The 18,739-nt window shown below is 43.3% G+C and overlaps 1 protein-coding gene across 2 annotated transcripts in view; it reads right to left on the bottom strand.

The window, feature by feature from the left end:
* Positions 1–18,739, bottom strand: part of Snx30 (sorting nexin family member 30) — a 124,122-nt gene that overhangs the window by 31,890 nt on the left and 73,493 nt on the right. For both annotated transcript variants that reach the window (XM_057783841.1, XM_057783840.1), the window contains exon 3: positions 9,301–9,411. In XM_057783841.1, the coding sequence (XP_057639824.1) occupies positions 9,301–9,411 (111 nt within the window). The remainder of the gene's footprint in view (positions 1–9,300; positions 9,412–18,739) is intronic.

Here is an 18,739-nt window from a genome sequence, read left to right on the forward strand (position 1 = left end):
TCGAGACAGGATTTCTCTGTGTAGCCTTGGCTGTCCTGGGATTGACTCTGTAGACCAGAATGGACTAGAACCGGGAAATTTGCCTGCCTCTGCCTCCCAGAGTGCTAGGATTAACGACATGTGCCATCACTGCCCAGTTCGTAGCTGTAATCTTAAATTCCATGCCCCTGGCCCAGAACAATGCATGGGTATCATTTACTGAAAGCAGCAAACACAGAGATTGAAAGCAACTTTCTAAAATCTACTACCAAGGTTGAAAGCAACATTTATGAATATTGATTGATAAACAATATTTATAATACTGTTTGTTATGTGAATAGTTTGGAGCCAGTGGCTTAATCCCTCATAAAACTCTGTTAAAGATTTCCATAACGTATCCCATTCTTTCTCATGTGCTGTTCAATAAAGGCAGAGTAAAGCCCTTCATTTAAGCACAGACACACATCTCCTACAAGACAGACACACAGACAGAAGACCCAGACACAGGGACAGATTCACAAAGACACCCTGCAGACAGACACAGATTCAGATCATAAGACAAAGGACTGAAGGAACAGGGAACACGAAGTAGAGAATTCAAACCGGGGCTCGCTCTTAGTTAAATGACACCAAGGGGAAGAACTTTTATTTCTTGCCTTAATGCAAAATCCTTGCATTATTGTTGACTCAGAGTTAATCATTGTTTAACCCATGGAAAAAAAGAACAAAAAATGAAAGTAGATCTGCTAAATAACCTTGTTATACAGCTGGTATCTGACAGAGAGACTCTAAGCCAGCGTCACACAGACACTTCACAACGGGTAAGCTAGGGACTGCAATGGATGGAATGGATGAAGAAACTGTGCCATATACACAGCTAGTCTCAGCTGTAAAGGAGTTATGTCGAATTACAAGCACCTGGAGATAACTAACCACAGATGTGGCTCCTAGATTTTATACATACATGGGCAAAATCACATATGCATAAATGGCATGAAATTGCATGGGGGAATAAAGGGGCTAATGGGAGGCGGAGAGGCGGAATGCTTAGTGGACATGTATCTGTAGAAAAATATCCTTATGTACCACAGTACCACGTACAATGATTATATACAATAAAATAAAGTGTTTGAGTTTTAAAATACCTAAAAACACAGGTTTTTTTTTTTTAAAAATAGAACAAATGGAATGATGATGAAACTCAGTAATATTGACGATTTCTCCCAGAGCCTACAAATAGCCAAGGAACACCTGAAAAGATACCCGCTTAATTACCTGGGAAATGAATCAAAACTGTAATGAACTTGGATGTGATGATACACACATGTAATCCCAACATTCAGAAGACTAAGGCAAGAGAAACCTGAGACCATACTGGGATATATCAGCCAGGGTGAACTAGATAACAGGTCCCTATCTAAAAAACAAACACCCTAAATATTTGTACAGATAAATATTGGAATCTACAAAAAATCCTACTTGCAAATTATTACAATAATCCATTGGAAATGTAAGGGTTTAATTTTGAAACAGTGACATTATACCCCTGAGACTTGGGGCTATATGTTATATGTGGTTTTTGCTTAAATCTAGTCTGTTATTTGAAATAAAAGCATGTTTCCTGTACATTGCCACAGAGAAGTATATTTCTAAGTAACAATCTAAATGCAATCATGGATGTGCCAATGTCTTGTCAAGAGTCAGAACTCTTCCCTGAATTCAACAAAGACTTACTGCACACCACTTCATCGCTGAAACCTGTCCCTTCCTATCCATACCAACTTGATAGAGAACCCCACTCCAAGGCAAGATTCACAAACAAAGAAGCATCAAGATTAAAATCATGCCATTAAGAAGAATAATTGCCAACCCTAGTTTAATTCAAGGTACTTGGCAAGTTCAATCAATATTTTACTATTAACTTCCCTAAAGCTAAAAGTACTTCAAAATAAAGGGTGGGGTGCTAAAGAGATGGCCTGTCAGTCAGGAACACTTGCTGCTCTTGAAGAGGACAAGAGTTTGGTTCCCAGCACCACATCTCACAATTGCCTGAAACTCCAGCTCCAGAGAACCCGATGCCCTCTTCTGGCCTCCATGGGCATCTGCATACACATGGCAGATAGCACATGCATGTGCAAATGTTTTATATAAAAAGAGGGACTTATTGTGAGATATTCTGATGGCACTCTAACACTCCCAATGAAGTTATAGCTAGAATCAGGGGGTAGAGCCAGTGACTAGCTGACCAAAATTGGCCATAGAGAATCCAGCAATTTGGATAGGGAAGACACATAGGAAGGAAGGGACAGGGACTGGAGTCTGAGCTTCCTCTTTGTTCTGGGATGAGGGAAGAGACTTTTTTTTTTTTTTTTTTGTGATGTCTCTGGCCAACAAGACCAACTAGTTGCTGCTCAGCCTCTCTGAGCTAGCAGGCTTTTAACCCCAGCCTTTGATTCCCTAGTCTTATCGGTAAATAAAATGATAGAATTAAATTAAATTAATTTTATTGCATTAATTCAAATGTATAGGTTAATTAAAGCTACACACTGAAGCCACAGCAGAGCCAGGACTATTGGAATGGAAGCCCCACCAGGCCTCGGCTGACTGAGGGGCTGTCGTGCTGTAGACAACAATTAAAACAGCAGTAAATTCATGTGCAGCCACTAATCCGGCAGAAAAACCCCAGTGATTGGCTAGAAAATGAAGTCATTTTATCATTTCAGATTGGGGAAAACAGTTGCCGCAACAAATTCTTCTCATTAACTCCAGTGAGAAGAAAGCTGCATAGCAAACACATCCTTCCTCCTTTGGGAAAAGCAAACATTCATTTTGCAAGTAAAACTAAACACCAGAGTGTTTAATAGATGTATGCACACCATCTCCCTACACATGCCCATCTAATCGTGCCATCTGTCTGCGAGTCACAGTAAACAAAGTGGTGGCAAGGCCACTGTGCACACACAGACGCAAAGTACAGTGGTTGCCTGGGGTGGGAAAGGAACACACACAGAGCTGTTTAATTCATACACACGATGAGCATCATCTCCAGTGGACAATGTGTGCACCTAAGCATGTGTTAGGAAAGGAACACACACAGAGCTGTTTAATTCATACACACGATGAGCATCATCTCCAGTGGACAATGTATGCACCTAAGCATGTGTTAGGAAAGGAACACATAGAGAGCTGTTTAATTCATATACACGATGAGCAGCATCTCCAGTGGACAGCAGGTGTTCACCTAAACTTGTGCTATGATAGAGCTCAAGAGTATGAGGCCCTAGGTTTGATCCCCAGTACTGCTAAGAAAAACAAAAGACAAAATAGACCAAAAGGAGACATAATTTTAATTCTCTAAGAATAATAAAAATATTATAATTTAAAAATTTGTTATGGGAGACGTTGTATTAAGGGTTTGTACACACAGAGACACTTCTGAAGGGGGTGAATGTGTTTACTGTCTTGCCTGTGCTGACATACTCATGACACTGTCTACCTGTAAAATGTACAAGGTTTAACGTACATCAGTTATGTGACTTACAGAGAAACAGTGTGGGGAAAATCGTCTCAACTCAAGACTTTCTGGTGTCTCCATTACAGGGCAAAAAGAACGAACTGTCTTTACAGACGGCCTGCACACTCTATGCTCACTCAACTCCCAGCACGTGCGACTGATTACTTCCTTCTGCTTTAAAAATTCCAGAGGAACAAAGCAATATAGAAAGAAAGAAAAAAACCTGTCAGAATACCACAAAACTTCAAACAGCTCTGTTAGGTTTTGAATCTCAAATGTTTCCTACAGGTCCCAGGTCCCAGTGCTATTTGGGAAAAGGGACAGAAACTAAGAGTCGGCGAGTGGCTGGATGAAACGGGGGGGGGGGGCATGTCTATGGGGGTTCTATCCTGGTTCTGGTCCTTTCCTGTCTCCGCTCTGCTCCTGGCTGCTATGAGGTGAGCAGCTTCATCACATGCTCCCAATGCTGTGATGCTCGACCGTCCCTCAGGCTCAAAGGAATGGGTCCAACCAAGGTTTAAAACTGTAAGCCAAATGCACCCTCTTTCCTTTTAAACTGTTCCTGCCAGGTATCTGCCAGTGATGTCTGCACAATTAAGGGTTTATGCCATTCGGGGGTGAGAAAGCATGCTCAGCATGTGTGAGGTTCTGTGTGCAACCCCCGAACCCCAGGGCGGGATGGGGGAGACACACAATGACAGGATACTTTAAGCAGGCCGGGATTGTGATGATAAAGAAGAAAAGGCTGAATTGAAAGGAGAGTCAATCATTTATAAATTATCTTGAGATTCTCCTCAGGAAAAAGAAAAGAGTGGGTCTAAGAAGCAGGAAACTGGGTTTTTCCATCAGAGCCCACAGAGGATGCCAAGTTTGAAGTCACAGAGACTTGAAACAAAGCAGGCATATTACAGTTCACGAGGAGAGGCAAGTCGAGCATCCAGGTGCTTTTCCAGAATCACTGTTCAACTGGTTACAACTTCTATGGCTTCAGTGACCTCACTCAGAACTGGAGATGGACTTGGTCATTCCTATGCATTCTGGGAAGCACTCAACCAGAGTTTTATCTCTCGTCCTTTAAAGAGATGGCTTTATCCCCACACCCCTAACCTGAGCAGTCAAAGCAGACAGCACAGCCATTCTCAGACATGTTTAACCACAGCTGATTTAAGATGGGGAGAGAGATAGATTGGCAAATGTCCTAAGACCACTCTCCCCTATGTTTCCAAACCAATTCAAACAGATTCTAAAGCTCTTTTCCACAAAAACGGAAAAACAACTCATTTTTGAAGGGGACAAAAGGAGGCTAGGGAGAAGGCTGAAGGTGAAGAGCACGTTCTGCTATTACGAGAACTCAAGTTTGACTCTAGTGCCCACGTCCAGGTACACATAACTGCCAAAGTTCCAGTTCCAGGGACATCCATGCCTCTGGCCTCCAGGGGCACTGGCACTCACATGCATATAATACCCAGACACACAAACATAATTAAAAACAAAATAAATCCCTAAGAAACCAAATGGGCAAAGAATCTGAACAGGCATTTCTCCAAGAAGACTTTCAAATATCCAACAAGAACATCAAAGAATGCTCTCAGCTCTCAGGCAAATGCAAATTAAAATCACAATATGATTCACACCCATTAAAATGGCTATTATTAAAGACAGATACTAATCACTGTTTGTGAAGATGTGGAGAAACTGGAACTCACATGTCAAATACCTGGCAGCCCCTCAAATGGTTAAATAAGAATAACATATAATTTAGCAACTACACTGAGGTAGATATCCAAATACAAAAACACTCGGCCACAGGAAGACTTATGTGCAATGTCCGTAGCCGTCTGTGCATAACAGTCAAAGGGGAAAACAAATGACATTCCATTCAAGGGTGGACAGGCAGACAGAATGCTGTCTGCTCGCACACAGTAAGAAGTGCTAACTGTCGGGGGTAAGAAAGAATACAAACCATCTAGGGACAGGAGGTAGAGAAGAGGTCACCAGGCTGGAGGGAGAGGATGGTGGCAGGTGAGCGGGGGTCAATGGAAAGAGCCTAACACTGGGGTTTTTTGGCTGTTCCATGAACCCGAATACACTAAAAGCACGGACACTGTAAATTCAAATGAGTGGACTGCACATACAGAGCTCCAGTAAGACTTTAAAAGGGAGGCAGCCTGGGGCTGGAGAGGCTCGGTGGAGAGAGTGCACACGACTCTCGCAGGGGACCCAGGCTCAGTTTCCAGAACCATGCTAGGCAGCACACAACTCTAGCTCCAAGGGATCTGAGTCCCCTTTCTGGCCTCCACAGACACATACACACATATTTAGATAACTAAAAACAGAAATAAGGGGCTGGAGAGATGGATCAGTGGTTCAGTACACTTGTCACTCTTGGAAAGGGCATACGTTCGAGTCCCAGCATCCACGTAATGGTTCACAGGCATCTACCTGCAGCTCCAGTTCCTGGAGACCCAACAACCTCTTCTGAGCTACTGGACACCAAGCACACTCATAATACATATACGCAGATAAAACACTCACACATAAAATGAAATGAATAAGTCTAATAGTAATCTAAAAATAAAAATAAAACCTTTCTTAAAGGAGATAGCAAAAATCTAAACAGTGAGTATGTTGTACATTTTCCCGGGTTTCCACTTTTGTTAAGATTTTAGATGAGCTTTCTTTTAAAAATATTTTTACTTTTATGTGTATGGGTGTGCTGCCTACATGTATGTCTATGTTCCACGTGTGTGTCTGGTGCCTTCGGAGACCAGAACAGAGTGTTGGATTCCCTGGAACTGGAGTTATAGACAGTTGTGAGCCACCATGGGTGTGCTGAGAACCTGGGTCCTCTGCAAGAGCAACAAATGCTCTTAAGCACGGAGCCAATGCTCTAAGTTCCCCAGGGTAGAGGTCCCCTGTCTGCCTTAAAATCTCTCCCTCACCCATGCTTCCACCAAAGTCACATACCAGGTCTAGTGAAGAACACACAACTGTGCTTAAATACAGAGATGCCTCCCAACAGTTTCTGTAAGATGATTTGTGGCTACTGCAAAAAGTCCATTTCTCATTTGACTTCTCAATTTAAACCAGAGATACTTTCCTAAATTAAATCTTCACTTCAGGTAAGTACCAAGAACTTGTGAAGAAACTCAAGTCTCCGCCTGCCTGCTCCCAAAGCACTCTCCTGCCCACCATTTCTACTCAGGCAAAGGAGAGTATACTGAAGGATGCCAGGACCCTTCTGGGATGCTGGAGACAGTGCTGCATAGGATCTACGGACCAGTAGCACTACAACTTACCAGCAGGTGTCACTCTCGAGCTTCTGATGCTCAAGCGCCAAACCACAAGGAAATAAAGAAACAAGAGCCATTAGCTGCCAAGAGGAAAGCAGGGAAAATGTCTTACAATGAGACTGTGTAGAAACTCCCTGCAAACATCCTCTCAAGTCATGTGACCCGGATTAACAGTTTATCTCTGACTTTCTTCTTGAGAACACCGCATTCCACTTCCATGGTCTAAGTAAGAATGCCTTCAGACAATCATCCACTGAAGAGTCTATGAAACACCTCACTAGAAAATCCCAAAACTGTCAAAAACCCAGAAAACTTGTGATACTGTCACAGCAAAAACAACCCATGAGATGTAACACGAGGGCCTGGTTGGTGACCTGGAAGGTAAGCACCTCACATTTGTGTAAAATATTGCAGCTGGGTATTGAACACTGAGAACCTGCTCTCCAATTTTCACAATAACCCTAAAACTGTTCTGAAATAAAAAGCATATGTTTCTTTCGTTTTATTTTTTGTTTTTTTTTTTTGTTTTGTTTTGTTTTTCGAGACAGTGTTTCTCTGTTATTTTGGAGCCTGTCCTGGAACTAGCTCTTGTAGACCAGGCTGGTCTCGAACTCACAGAGATCCACCTGCCTCTGCCTCCCGAGTGCTGGGATTAAAGGCGTGCGCCACCACCGCCCGGCTTTTGTTTTATTTTTGCTTTTTGTTTTTATTTCAGGAAAAAAACCACCACTAGCTGCCCGTTTGGCCGAGTCGGAGTCTATTTTAAGGACTTGTTCTGACGGCTCTAAAATGGCTGCTTCTTTCTCAGGCACATTCTTAAGAAACTGGATGGCAGCAAAGAAAAACCACAGGCTTGAAAGAGGAGACAGGACTTGAGGTAACAAAAGAGAAGCCTGGGGGATGAGGGCCCCCTCACTTCTCGCCCGGTGCTAGCCACATGAATCACCTCAAAACTCTAAAACGGTCAGTGCTCACAGCACACACCGCCTCACCCAACCATGGTGGGCAAAGACCGGTGGAGGCTGCGGCAGCAATGGGGAAGCTGAGCAACCCCGGCCATGACTCAAACAAGGTCTTGCTGAATGACAAATTGGCCTCTGGAGATTTTTATGCTCCAAACGTTTCCTAAAGCCCCCAAAGAAAACGGGGACCAAATAGTAATCGTCTGAACTTAAAGGTGATGGTAAAGCACTTGATATGGATGTTAACTACTCAGTCTTCAAAGTTTTCGTTCTCAGCTGTTGAAAAGCAGGAAGCTGTGAGTGGCGCATCCACGCTATGCCGCAACAACACACAGAGGTAAGGGTTTTCCTGTTCGTGCTGTAAATAAAAAGCTGAGGTTGTGAAGGAACGGTGTGCTACATTCCTGGCCCGAGAGCCACAGTCAGCTTCACCTTCTTGGTAGGCAGCCAAACCTCAAGAATAGTATCTGCCAAGGGGGAAAAACAGTTTCGGGGAGACTTACTCCGAGTTTGTTTTTCCAGACCAGATGGAACTCACTACAGAATCCAGGATGGCCTCGAGCTCACAGTCATCCCCCTCCCTCCACCTCCTAAGCACTAGGACTGCAGGTGTGAGCCAGAACACACAGCTATCAAACTTCAGTCTTTTAAAGACGTAGGATGTTCCTCTTTTAATAATACAAAAAGAAAATTGTCACAGTGTAAGTGAAAATTGGAACCAGGCACAGTAGCTTTAGGCAGACAGGAAGATTTAACTGAGGCAGGAGGATTGCCACAGGTTTGAGACCAACCTGGGCTAGACATTGAATTCTGGGCCAACTAGAGCAATAAGGTAAGATCTTGTATTGGAAAAAAAATGAACTGTGAGCCTGGTGCTGTATGCCTGTAGTCCCAGATACTCAACAGGCTGATGCTGGCTGCAAGTTCAAGGACAGCCTGGGTTACTTAGTAAAACCCTGTCTCTAATAGTAAAAAAGAGGGCTGGGGTCCAGATCAGTATAGAACAGAATCCTAGCAAGTACTTAGTCCTCAGTACCACATAAGAGAGAGGGACATAGACATGGGGAGACAGAGAGACAGAGACCAGAGAGACAGCTCAGTAAGTGCTAGCTGCAGAGCTCATCAGCCAAGTTCAGGCCCTGGAATGATGTGAAGAGCAGGTGAGTGGTTACACATCTGCAATCCCAGCGTTCCTTCAGTTGAGATGGGAGGGACCAGCTCCAGGGAGTACGTGGGGCAACAGAAACAAGAGCGACTGAACATCAACAAGGCGGAAAGCAAGAGCCAACTCCTGAAAGCTGTACCCTGCCTTCCAGTGTATACACACTAGTATGGGAAACAAGTAAAAATCTATCTAGTATGGGAAACTAGCAAAGAGATCAGAAACCGAGGCTGTGAGACATATGGCCTCTGTCCTACACACACTCTCGGTGGGCGGATTCAGTATAAAATCAGAGTGAACCCATCATTGCAGAGGCAAAGAACTGAGCAACACCTCTACAGAGAGAACTCAGGAAAGGCGAGAAGCAAGCTGCAGTGACTTACTACCTACGGGAATGAGATGAGTGGGCTGTGATTCTTCCAGCTTGTTTCTCAGCCAGTCAAAATCCTGGTATCTTCTTCGAACAGAATATTCTGGCAAGTCAAACTCCACCCGAGTACTCTGCAAATAAGAAGAGAGAAGGGGGATATGAGTGGGATTGCATTCTGGCGAAAAATACATTTTTAGAATACCCAAATCAGGCCAGGACGCACCTCCTTCCACCCATTCACCAGACAAAAGGCAGCGTTTCCCAGCAGGCTACAAAGTCAAGGAGCGAGGACGGCCTGGCACAGTGGTGCACGCCTTTAATTCAGGCACTCAGGAGGCAGAGGCAGGCGGATCAAGGTCAGCCTGGAGCGAGAGATGTTTTCAGGACAGCCAAGGATACACAGAGAAATTGTCTTAAAAGACCAGTGGGGGGGTAGACATACAGAAAGGATGGAAACATCGGGTCTTTGGTTTGGATTTGATTTTTTTCCTTCCCTCAGGAAATGGAACTCAGCAATTCTTCAGAATTGTCTGCAACATTTGATTCATTTCCTCTAGCTTAACTCTGGGAGGGCTGTTGGTTGTTTTCCCTCAGAATTATACAATTTCAGATATTGCCGCTGAACTGAATCCAAGTCCATGAAAAGGAATGTTATCCCCACCTTCTGTGACATATGCTGACGAGCTTTGCTGAAGGCACAGGGGATATAACCAAGTAGAGATGACAGAAGACTCTTCCTGTGGGAGGCAGATCCTAAGACTTTTGCCAGCACTCAAAGTAGAGGCAAGGGAACCCTGTGAGTTCAAGGACATCCTGCCTACATAGACTCACTGTGCAGCTAGGGAGGCTACACAGTGAAACAGAACAAAAGAAAGAAGAAGAAAAGAAGAAGAAGAAGAAGAAGAAGAAGAAGAAGAAGAAGAAGAAGAAGAAGAAGAAGAAGAAGAAGAAGAAGAAGAAGAAGAAGAAGAAGAAGAAGGCTTTTGCTTCATTCTGCCAGAACAATGACCTTGAAATCAAACTGTATTTTAGATCTAGATAGAAAACGTCTAGGTAAAAAATGCCAGTGTGTTGCAGAAAATGTTGATGATCTATGAATTTTTAAAGTTTCCTGAAATGCAATTACATTTCTTTAATAATATGCCAATGTTAAATTACATTAAGTTACACCGAAATACATTTTTTACTTTTTAACTGTTATTTCTTCTCAAATATACCATTCCTCTCTGGGTGGTTACCGCAATTGCTGATCTCAAATATGAGATAAAGTACAAGATAAAAATTATCCATGTCACATTTTACAAATTTATTCTTTCAGACCCTAAGTCTATTTTAATCCAAGACTTCTAAAAAATCTTTAAAATACCTAAGGAAGAGTTGTCCACCAAACAAGACTGTGAACAGCTTTTGGCTCTGAGATTATGATGTCATTCTCCCAAAAGCTGTCCTCTTGGCCTGAGCAGAACTGGAAGGGGAGAGAGAGCTGGCCCTCAAGGATTGCATCAGCTCCTCATCCAGTCCCTCACATTGTAGGTATCCACGGGACAACACCTTCGCATGTCAAAGCATTCAGAGTGGGAAGACTTGGAGGAGACACATCACAGAGGTCCTGCTGAGTTATCAGGAGGCTTTCCAGAGGAAGAGGAACTATGGATGACCTCAGGCACAGCCTGGCAGAATCCCACTGACAGGGCTATGCTGTGCTCTGTGGCCCCATGGCAGGGAGCACCCATGCCAGGTTTCTGAAATACATGGAGTCCTGCGTCTTACTTTCCCCAACATTACAAGCTTGGAGGGAGACACTTACAAGAACCCTCTCAATACCCAGACCCCAGAAGAACACCTGTCAGTAGTAATGAAGGAAACAGACAACCGGGTCTCTCCCTCTCCCTTCCTAAAATTCCATGAACAAAGTGACCATGACTCTTGTGCTCATCAAATCAATTCCACAAACCACCATTTATGCAATATTCCTACTTTGTGAAATCAATACTTGGTAACTACAAAATGTAGGGGAATGCGTTACAGTGTAGTGTTGCAGAGATATCCTGACTTATAGGGAAGCCAGGCTACCCAGAGCTGCAATAGGGCATCTCAGTCTTGGAAGAAAGGTGTCCTGGCTATTGGGAAGCCAGGCTACCTGAAGCTGGGGTGTGGTGGGGGATGGTCTCCTGCAGGATATAGGGATCCTGTTCTTCTGGAGAGTCGCTATAACTGAGTTCTGCTCTGTTCCCTGAAGGGAACGTCCTAGCAGAGCTGTCTGCTTCTTCTCCAGCCCAAGATGTTTCTTCTTTTGCTAACACTCTGCTAAAGGAGAAGCCCCTGCAGAAATGTAGCAATCTCCTCCATCTCTGAAAAGTTGTTACTTTTTCTGCCGGCCTTGCTCAGCCCCTTCAGGAGCATCTCAGCAAGGTTCTTCTGTTCTGCCCCACCTTGCTGAGGTCCCCTAAGGAAGGGTCTCAGCAAGTTTTTTTTTCAGCTCGGTCCCCTAAGGGACATCCCAGCCAGGTTCTTCTAGTCTGTGCTCGTGAATGAAGGTGGTCACCCAAGACTCTTTTGAGAAAGAGATTTGTTTGGGAAGGAGGAGTCCAGGGGAGTGGCTGCCTCTGCTGGGGAAGGATTAAGGGCAGCTCTTCACTGAAGGGGCAGAGAGGCTTATATAGGTTTACCTTAGGGGTGGAGCTTTCCCAGGGAGAAGGGGGATTGGTTAGTTTTTCCCTGCTTGGGGATTGGTCAGTTTACTTGGTCAGGGCAGAGATGGCTCTGACTTTGTGGCCAAACTGTGTTTCTTTCACTGGTTCTTTTTAGCTTTTTTTTTTTTTTTTTACTCTAATCTTAGGACCAGGGTATATTTCTTTCACTGACTCTGGGTTCAGAGTCAGGGAGCTCAGTGATTGATTGGTTTCCTGCTCCAGTTGTCCCTTTTACCCTACACAAAAGGCACAAGAAGTGGTGTTTTGCTTCAAACATTTCTGTATCTGGAGATTTGGCTCCACTCTTCTGTATGTTCAGGTTATATTTGTTCAGGTTATATTTGCTTATTTTAAAAATACAAGAAAAATAATGAATGAATGAAAAATATAAAAATAGATCTAGTCCTCTAAATAGAAAACAAAATAATATTTAAATGTACAAACTTATACTTTTTCTATACATATTCATTCAGTTTCTGTATCATTTTAATACATCCTGGACACCTTTGTGTCCAGACCTTTAAAATCACTTAACGTATATACAAGGACAATATTTAACTGAGTAACTATAACATAATTAATCTCTATTCAAATTGCTTCTGACTTTTAATCAATAAATAATATTACAGTAAACATCACTGGCCTTCTATCCATTTATCCCACTAAAATAAATTCCTAAGGATAGAACTGCTAGATAAGGGGTGTGTGTGTTGTATATTTTTATTTCATTTTTGAGATAGGGTTTCACTGTGTAAACCTGGTTGGCTGACCTGGAACTCACTTTGTAGACTAGACTGGCCTTGGATTCAGAGATCTACCTGTTTCTGCCTCCCTAATGCTGTGATTAAAGGTGTGCCCCCCTCCCTCCCACCCCGACAGTATCTCCTGGTGTTCATCACTGCATATGCCAGCTTCTGGGGATCCTCCTGTGTAGGGATATAGCCCCACCCATTGGGGGCGTGTTCGCCTTGGGCTAATGTTTACTGATAAATCTGTCGGGCATGATCCCACAGCCCTTTTGCTCTGCTTTCCTGTTCTCCACGGGAACTTGTGGTCCTGTAAGTCTATGTCCTTATTAAAGCTGTATATATTTTTATAATCTTTCTGCATTCATTTACGCCACCACATTTTGGCGTCCAACGTCGGGCTATTTTGCCCCCGCCCGGCACAGGGGGGACGCAAGCTCCATCTTTCCCAGCCTTTGCGAGCAAGTTACTGGAGCTCAGGAAGTGTAAAAGCCTGTTAGCTTTTACAGCGCGCTCCCTGCTCGCTTTCCCTTCCCCCACTCCAGGCCGCCGCGATACAGTCACAGAGCAGCGACTCCCACGGAGCAGTTAATAGCTCCCTGCCCATCCCATGTTCCCATATATTGTTTATAAATGTTCTTTTACATTTAAAGGGGGAGATGATATAGATGTGAACAATTTGCATTGATATGAATCTTGGTTTACTGATATTAATTTAAGGTCAATTTTATTATATGTATATGTATATCTGATATTGATTAAGGTATTGTGATTGTGTAGTTCACTTAAAAATGTTATGTATATAAGTTGTTAATGAATAGTTATTTATAATAGTCAAGTTTGTAGTCATGTTAGATTTTCTAGATGTGCATAGATATATTTTAGATAGACATCCTTCATATCTTTCAAAGATTATAAAATATGGCATTTTAAGTGTTTTAATAACTTAGGGTTTTTCATGACAATGAGACACGTCTGCTCCTGGCAGCACCAATCTACTTTAAGAGGAAGATGGGCATCGAAGAGGATCCTTATGGAGTTTGATAGCCATTTGGGCAAGAAACTGCTCTTGCCTGGACTGTTGCATAAACTGGACACAAAGAACCTGCAGAGAGAGGACTGCTGAACTTGCCTAAAGGTGAGATGATCTTTTGGAGTTCCTGATTCATAAAAGAATCTGCGAGACATCCTGCAAGACACAGCAGATAGTGACTAAACTGCCTTTGAAATTTCCTGCTTCATGGAAATGTCTTTGGATACTATGGGCCTAAAGGCTGAAGATGGATGCCCCAACAGTACAAAAGAACTTTGGGTGACTGTCCAGGCAGCGAGATGTCTCTGTCATTTCTAGAGTTTTCTTATTTCTTGTTTACTTAGGTAATATTATATCCTTCTGGAGTCTTTGATGGAGTTGAAGAATAAATAGATAGTTATAGTTTTCCTTACTTATGATAAAAGATAGATATAAATATTGTAACTGTAATTCTTGCTTGACAACTGTTTTGTTATATGTAATCTTACTATGTTAAAGTGAAAGCCTTTCTTTTTTGTTTAAACAGAAAAAGGGGAAATGATGGAAGAGTTAATTTCATTGGTTAAATAAAGAAACTGCCTTAGCCCTTTAATAGGACAGAAAATTAGGTAGGCGGAGTAGACAGAACAGAATGCTGGGAGAAAGAAGCCGAGTCAGGGAGTCGCCATGATTCTCCCACTCCAGACAGACGCAGGTTAAGATCTTTCCTGGTAAGCCAGCTCGTGGTACTACGCAGAATATTAGAAATGGGTTAGATCAATATGTAAGAGCTAGCCAATAAGAGGCTGGAACTAATGGGCCAGGCAGTGATCAAAAGAATACAGTTTCCGTGTAATTATTTTGGGGCATAAGCTAGCCATGTGGGCGGCTGGGTGCTGGGGACGCAGCCCTGCCGCTCTTATTACAACACTCCTGCCTCAACTTCCACCTCGCAATAGGAACCCTGGGATTGCAGATGCACTGCCATGTCCAGTTTTATGTGAGTTCCAGGATTCAATTTCTTTACCATGTGTGACAAATATTCTATCCAAGTCATGTGGTGTATGGATGTTTTCCCTGCATGTATGTCTGTTCACCATTTATGTACCTGGTACTAGAGGAGAACAAGAAATGGCATCAGATTCCCTGGAGCTGGAGTTGGAGATGGTCATAAGCTGCCATGTGTGCAGGAAATTGAACCTATGTCCTCCTGAAGAACAGACAGCGCTCTTTAATCACTGAGCCATCTCTCCAGCCCCCTCAGAATGCTTGTGCTTTAAAGGTTCCACTAGGGACCACAGGGGATGTACTACTTGTCCGACACAGCAGGGTAAATATCACGAAACAGAAAGGCTCATTTCTTTTTTTTTTCGGCTCAGAATTTATTTTGACCACAGCTTATTCTATGAAAGACATACTAATACATAAAATATAATCAAATGACAAAAATTAGAAATAGGTGAGAAAGATACAGGAAAAACAGGACAGGGAGGCCAGCACAACAGACTTGCCACACAACACTGCAAAGCTGCTGAAAGTGGGCCACACGCATGGCTGTGACTTTCTGGAGAGGAGCTGGGAGAGCAGAATCAGGAATTCATAAAACATTACGATCAACAAAACTCCGGAGACGAGTATAGTGAGTTTTCCTCTGCGAAATTCAGGGTTTCTAAATCAGTAAACAGAAAAGCAGGCAGACAGACAGACAGACAGACAGACACACAGATTCCAATCATTAGAGAGAACTTCTACATCACCCTTCCATCCTGGGTCTATGACCTACAGTGTCCATCAGAGGGCGCCCATCACTCCAGTCAGATCTGAGAAAGTAATCAAGGCAGAGAAGGTGCTCCATAGAACACCTCCGTGGTCATCTCTGGAGACATTGGCTACAAACCCAGAGCCTAAAACACCCAGCAGGACAGCTGCACATGCCCTCGCAGATCTCCGGGGAGCTCAGTGTCCTATATAGGAGTAACTTTTATCCTACACATTATTTTATGAGCACCCAAAGATTCTGAACAGACTTTTTGAAAAGTTAAATGGTACAAAAGCAGTCTCCAATGGCAAAAGAATCCATGATGAGTTTACTGAAACTGGCCAAAACACTAAATTAATTTAGCAACTGCTGACTTTCACAAACTCAAAGGCTAAGATTATGCTCTGCTAACACCCGAGCATTTAGCAATGTCAGGCAAAGAGCAACACACACTCTACAACAGGATCCCCAGCACTGATGGAGGTGGGTCTTGTATTAATCTGTTGCTTTCATTGGTTAATTAATAAAGAAACTGCCTAGGCCTATTTGATAGGCCAACCCTTAGGGGGGTGGAGTAAACAGAACAGAATGCTGGGAGAAAGAAGCCGAGTCAGGAGTCGCCATGATTCTCCCACTCCAGACAGACGCAGGTTAAGATCTTTCCTGGTAAGCCAGCTTGTGGTGCTACACAGAATATTAGAAATGGGTTAGATCAATATGTAAGAGCTAGCCAATAAGAGGCTGGAACTAATGGGCCAGGCAGTGATTAAAAGAATACAGTTTCCGTGTAATTATTTCGGGGCATAAGCTAGCCATGCGGGCGGCCGGGTGCCAGAGACACAGCCCTGCCGCTCATATTACAACACAGCACTGTCAAGTAACCTCAACCTTCCCTGAATCACCAATCAATCTTAACACTCCCTGCATCACCAAGCAACCTCAGCCTTCCCTGCATCACCAAACAAATTCAATATTCCTGGCATCACCAAGCAACCACAACACTCACTGTATCACCAACCTCAACACTCCCTGCTTCACCACTTATTAAAAAGCTGCAGACAGCTTGAAAACATCTGGGCCTCCCTTTGTTCCTGCCAGATGATCTTGTCACTCTGCCCTAGAGAAAACTTCAGCTATAAGCAAAGACTCCCTTAACTTCCTACCACGAGACAAGATCCCCTTCCTTTTTCCAGAACAATGGAGAAAGTGTTTCTTCCACCAGAGGCCAAGACATGTGCTTCCTCAGCACACACCTCCTCACACACCCAGCAACTCCTGCCCTACTTTTCCCTATGCCATCACTTTCTGCCCATCTGGCTCTTAATTCTCCTTTATCCTTAAAAATAAAAACATGTAAACCAGACACAGTGATGTACATCTGTCATTGCAGCACTCAGGATGCCGAGGCAGGATGATCAAGAGTGAGTTCTGTGCTGTCCTGGACAGCAAGTTTGAAGCCAGCAAGGCTCTGTCTAACACATTCATGCACACGCATGCGTGCATGTGGACACACACAGCTTTTATCTCTTTCAAGCGCTCTCTTGTAGTTACTGCTCGCTTGATGCTTTCTTCTTGCCAAGTAAACTGCCAAGCTACCAACACTCACATCTTCCCCCTTATTTCCCACTCACATTAACCAACTGCAAGCCACATCAATGAAACTGATCACCCAAACCCTTGTCACTAAGTCGAACATCCACTTATGATCCTGAACTCCTTATCCAAACCTCTCAGCAGCACCTACACTCTAGAATGCGGAGGCATCTGATGGTAATGACAAGAAGATATAATCCTAAAGTGTCCCTCCAGGGGCTCCGAATCCACTGGGACCGACAGTGAAGACTAGCCTTCACAGGAGAGGTGTAGCACAATTATCAAAGGAGCAGACTTTGGGCTCAAGCTCAGCCTCACTGCACATTAGCCGCACTGTGTCTAATTCCACAGAATTCTGGGAAGAAGGGAAGTGTGCAGATGCCATGAATCTCCAGCCTGAGAAGACGTAGGTTAGAATGTTGCTGGTAAGCCACAGTCACATGGAGATACACAGATTTAACAGAAACGGGTTAATCAAGATGTGAGAGTTAGATGTAAGAGGCTAGAGCTAATGGGCCAGGCAGTAATTAAATTAATACAATTTCTTTGTGGTTATTTCGGGGGTTAAGCTAGCTGGGTGGCGGGATGCCGCCCACTCCTCTTACTACAGGACTGCAGTCTCAGAGATGACAGAGAGTGTGCTGCCTGGGACATGCTAGCAAAGAATCACTCACACACACACACACACACACACACACACGCGATGACAGTCGATGAGTTAGCTACATACAAATGTTCATTTTTCATGAAAGAATAGGGACTAGCACACTAAGACACCAATAATTATTTCTGACTATGAGTTTATACGCATGTTTTCATTTTACTATTTTAGCTTACTTTCATTTTCTAAGTTTTCTACAACAGATTAAGTATATTTTAAAATAAAAAATTGAAATTTTCATCACAAAAATGGATAGACATATGGTTAAGTGTCCAATAATTAGATGCTACTGTGTTGTGAATTTCTAAGAGCCTGCAGAAAAAAGAGCCAGGAGCTGTTGGATACAAGTGGCTGTGCTATGCTGGCCTGCCCATCTAAGAGGAAGGCATAAATGGTGGAGATTTAGTGAGCATTCCTTATCAGAATGTCTTCAGTTAAATTCAGTTCAGAACTGTGTCATCAAGAATCTGCATTACATTGAGAGCATGGGGACCATGGGAGAGGGTTGAAGGGGAGGGGAGAAGAAGGGACGGGAGCAGAGAAAAATGTATAGCTCAATAAAATCAATAAATAAAGAATCTGGATTACATGCCTTTGGAGATGGCTCAGTGGTTAAGAGCAATGACTGCTCTTCCAGACCTGGGCTCAACTCCCAGTACCTACATGGTAGCTAGCTATCTGTAACTCCAAGAACTGACACCCTCACACTGACATACATGCAGGCAAAGCATCAATGCACATAAAAATAAACTTTAAAAAGGAAAGAAAAGAATAAATGAATCTGTATTAGAGATGTCAGAGTTAGCTCACTACTTAAGAGCACTGACTGCTCTTCCAGAAGACCCCCAGGTTTGAGTCCCAGAACCCACACAGCAGCTCATGATCACCTGCAACCCCAGTGCCAAGGGATGTAATGTCCTCTTCTGGCTTCCAAAGGGCACCAAGCATGCACACTGTATGTAATCAAAACACTCATACACATAAAAAATAAAAAT

This window comes from Chionomys nivalis, chromosome 11 (assembly GCF_950005125.1).
Source record: "Chionomys nivalis chromosome 11, mChiNiv1.1, whole genome shotgun sequence".
NCBI classification, from domain to species: domain Eukaryota; kingdom Metazoa; phylum Chordata; class Mammalia; order Rodentia; family Cricetidae; genus Chionomys; species Chionomys nivalis.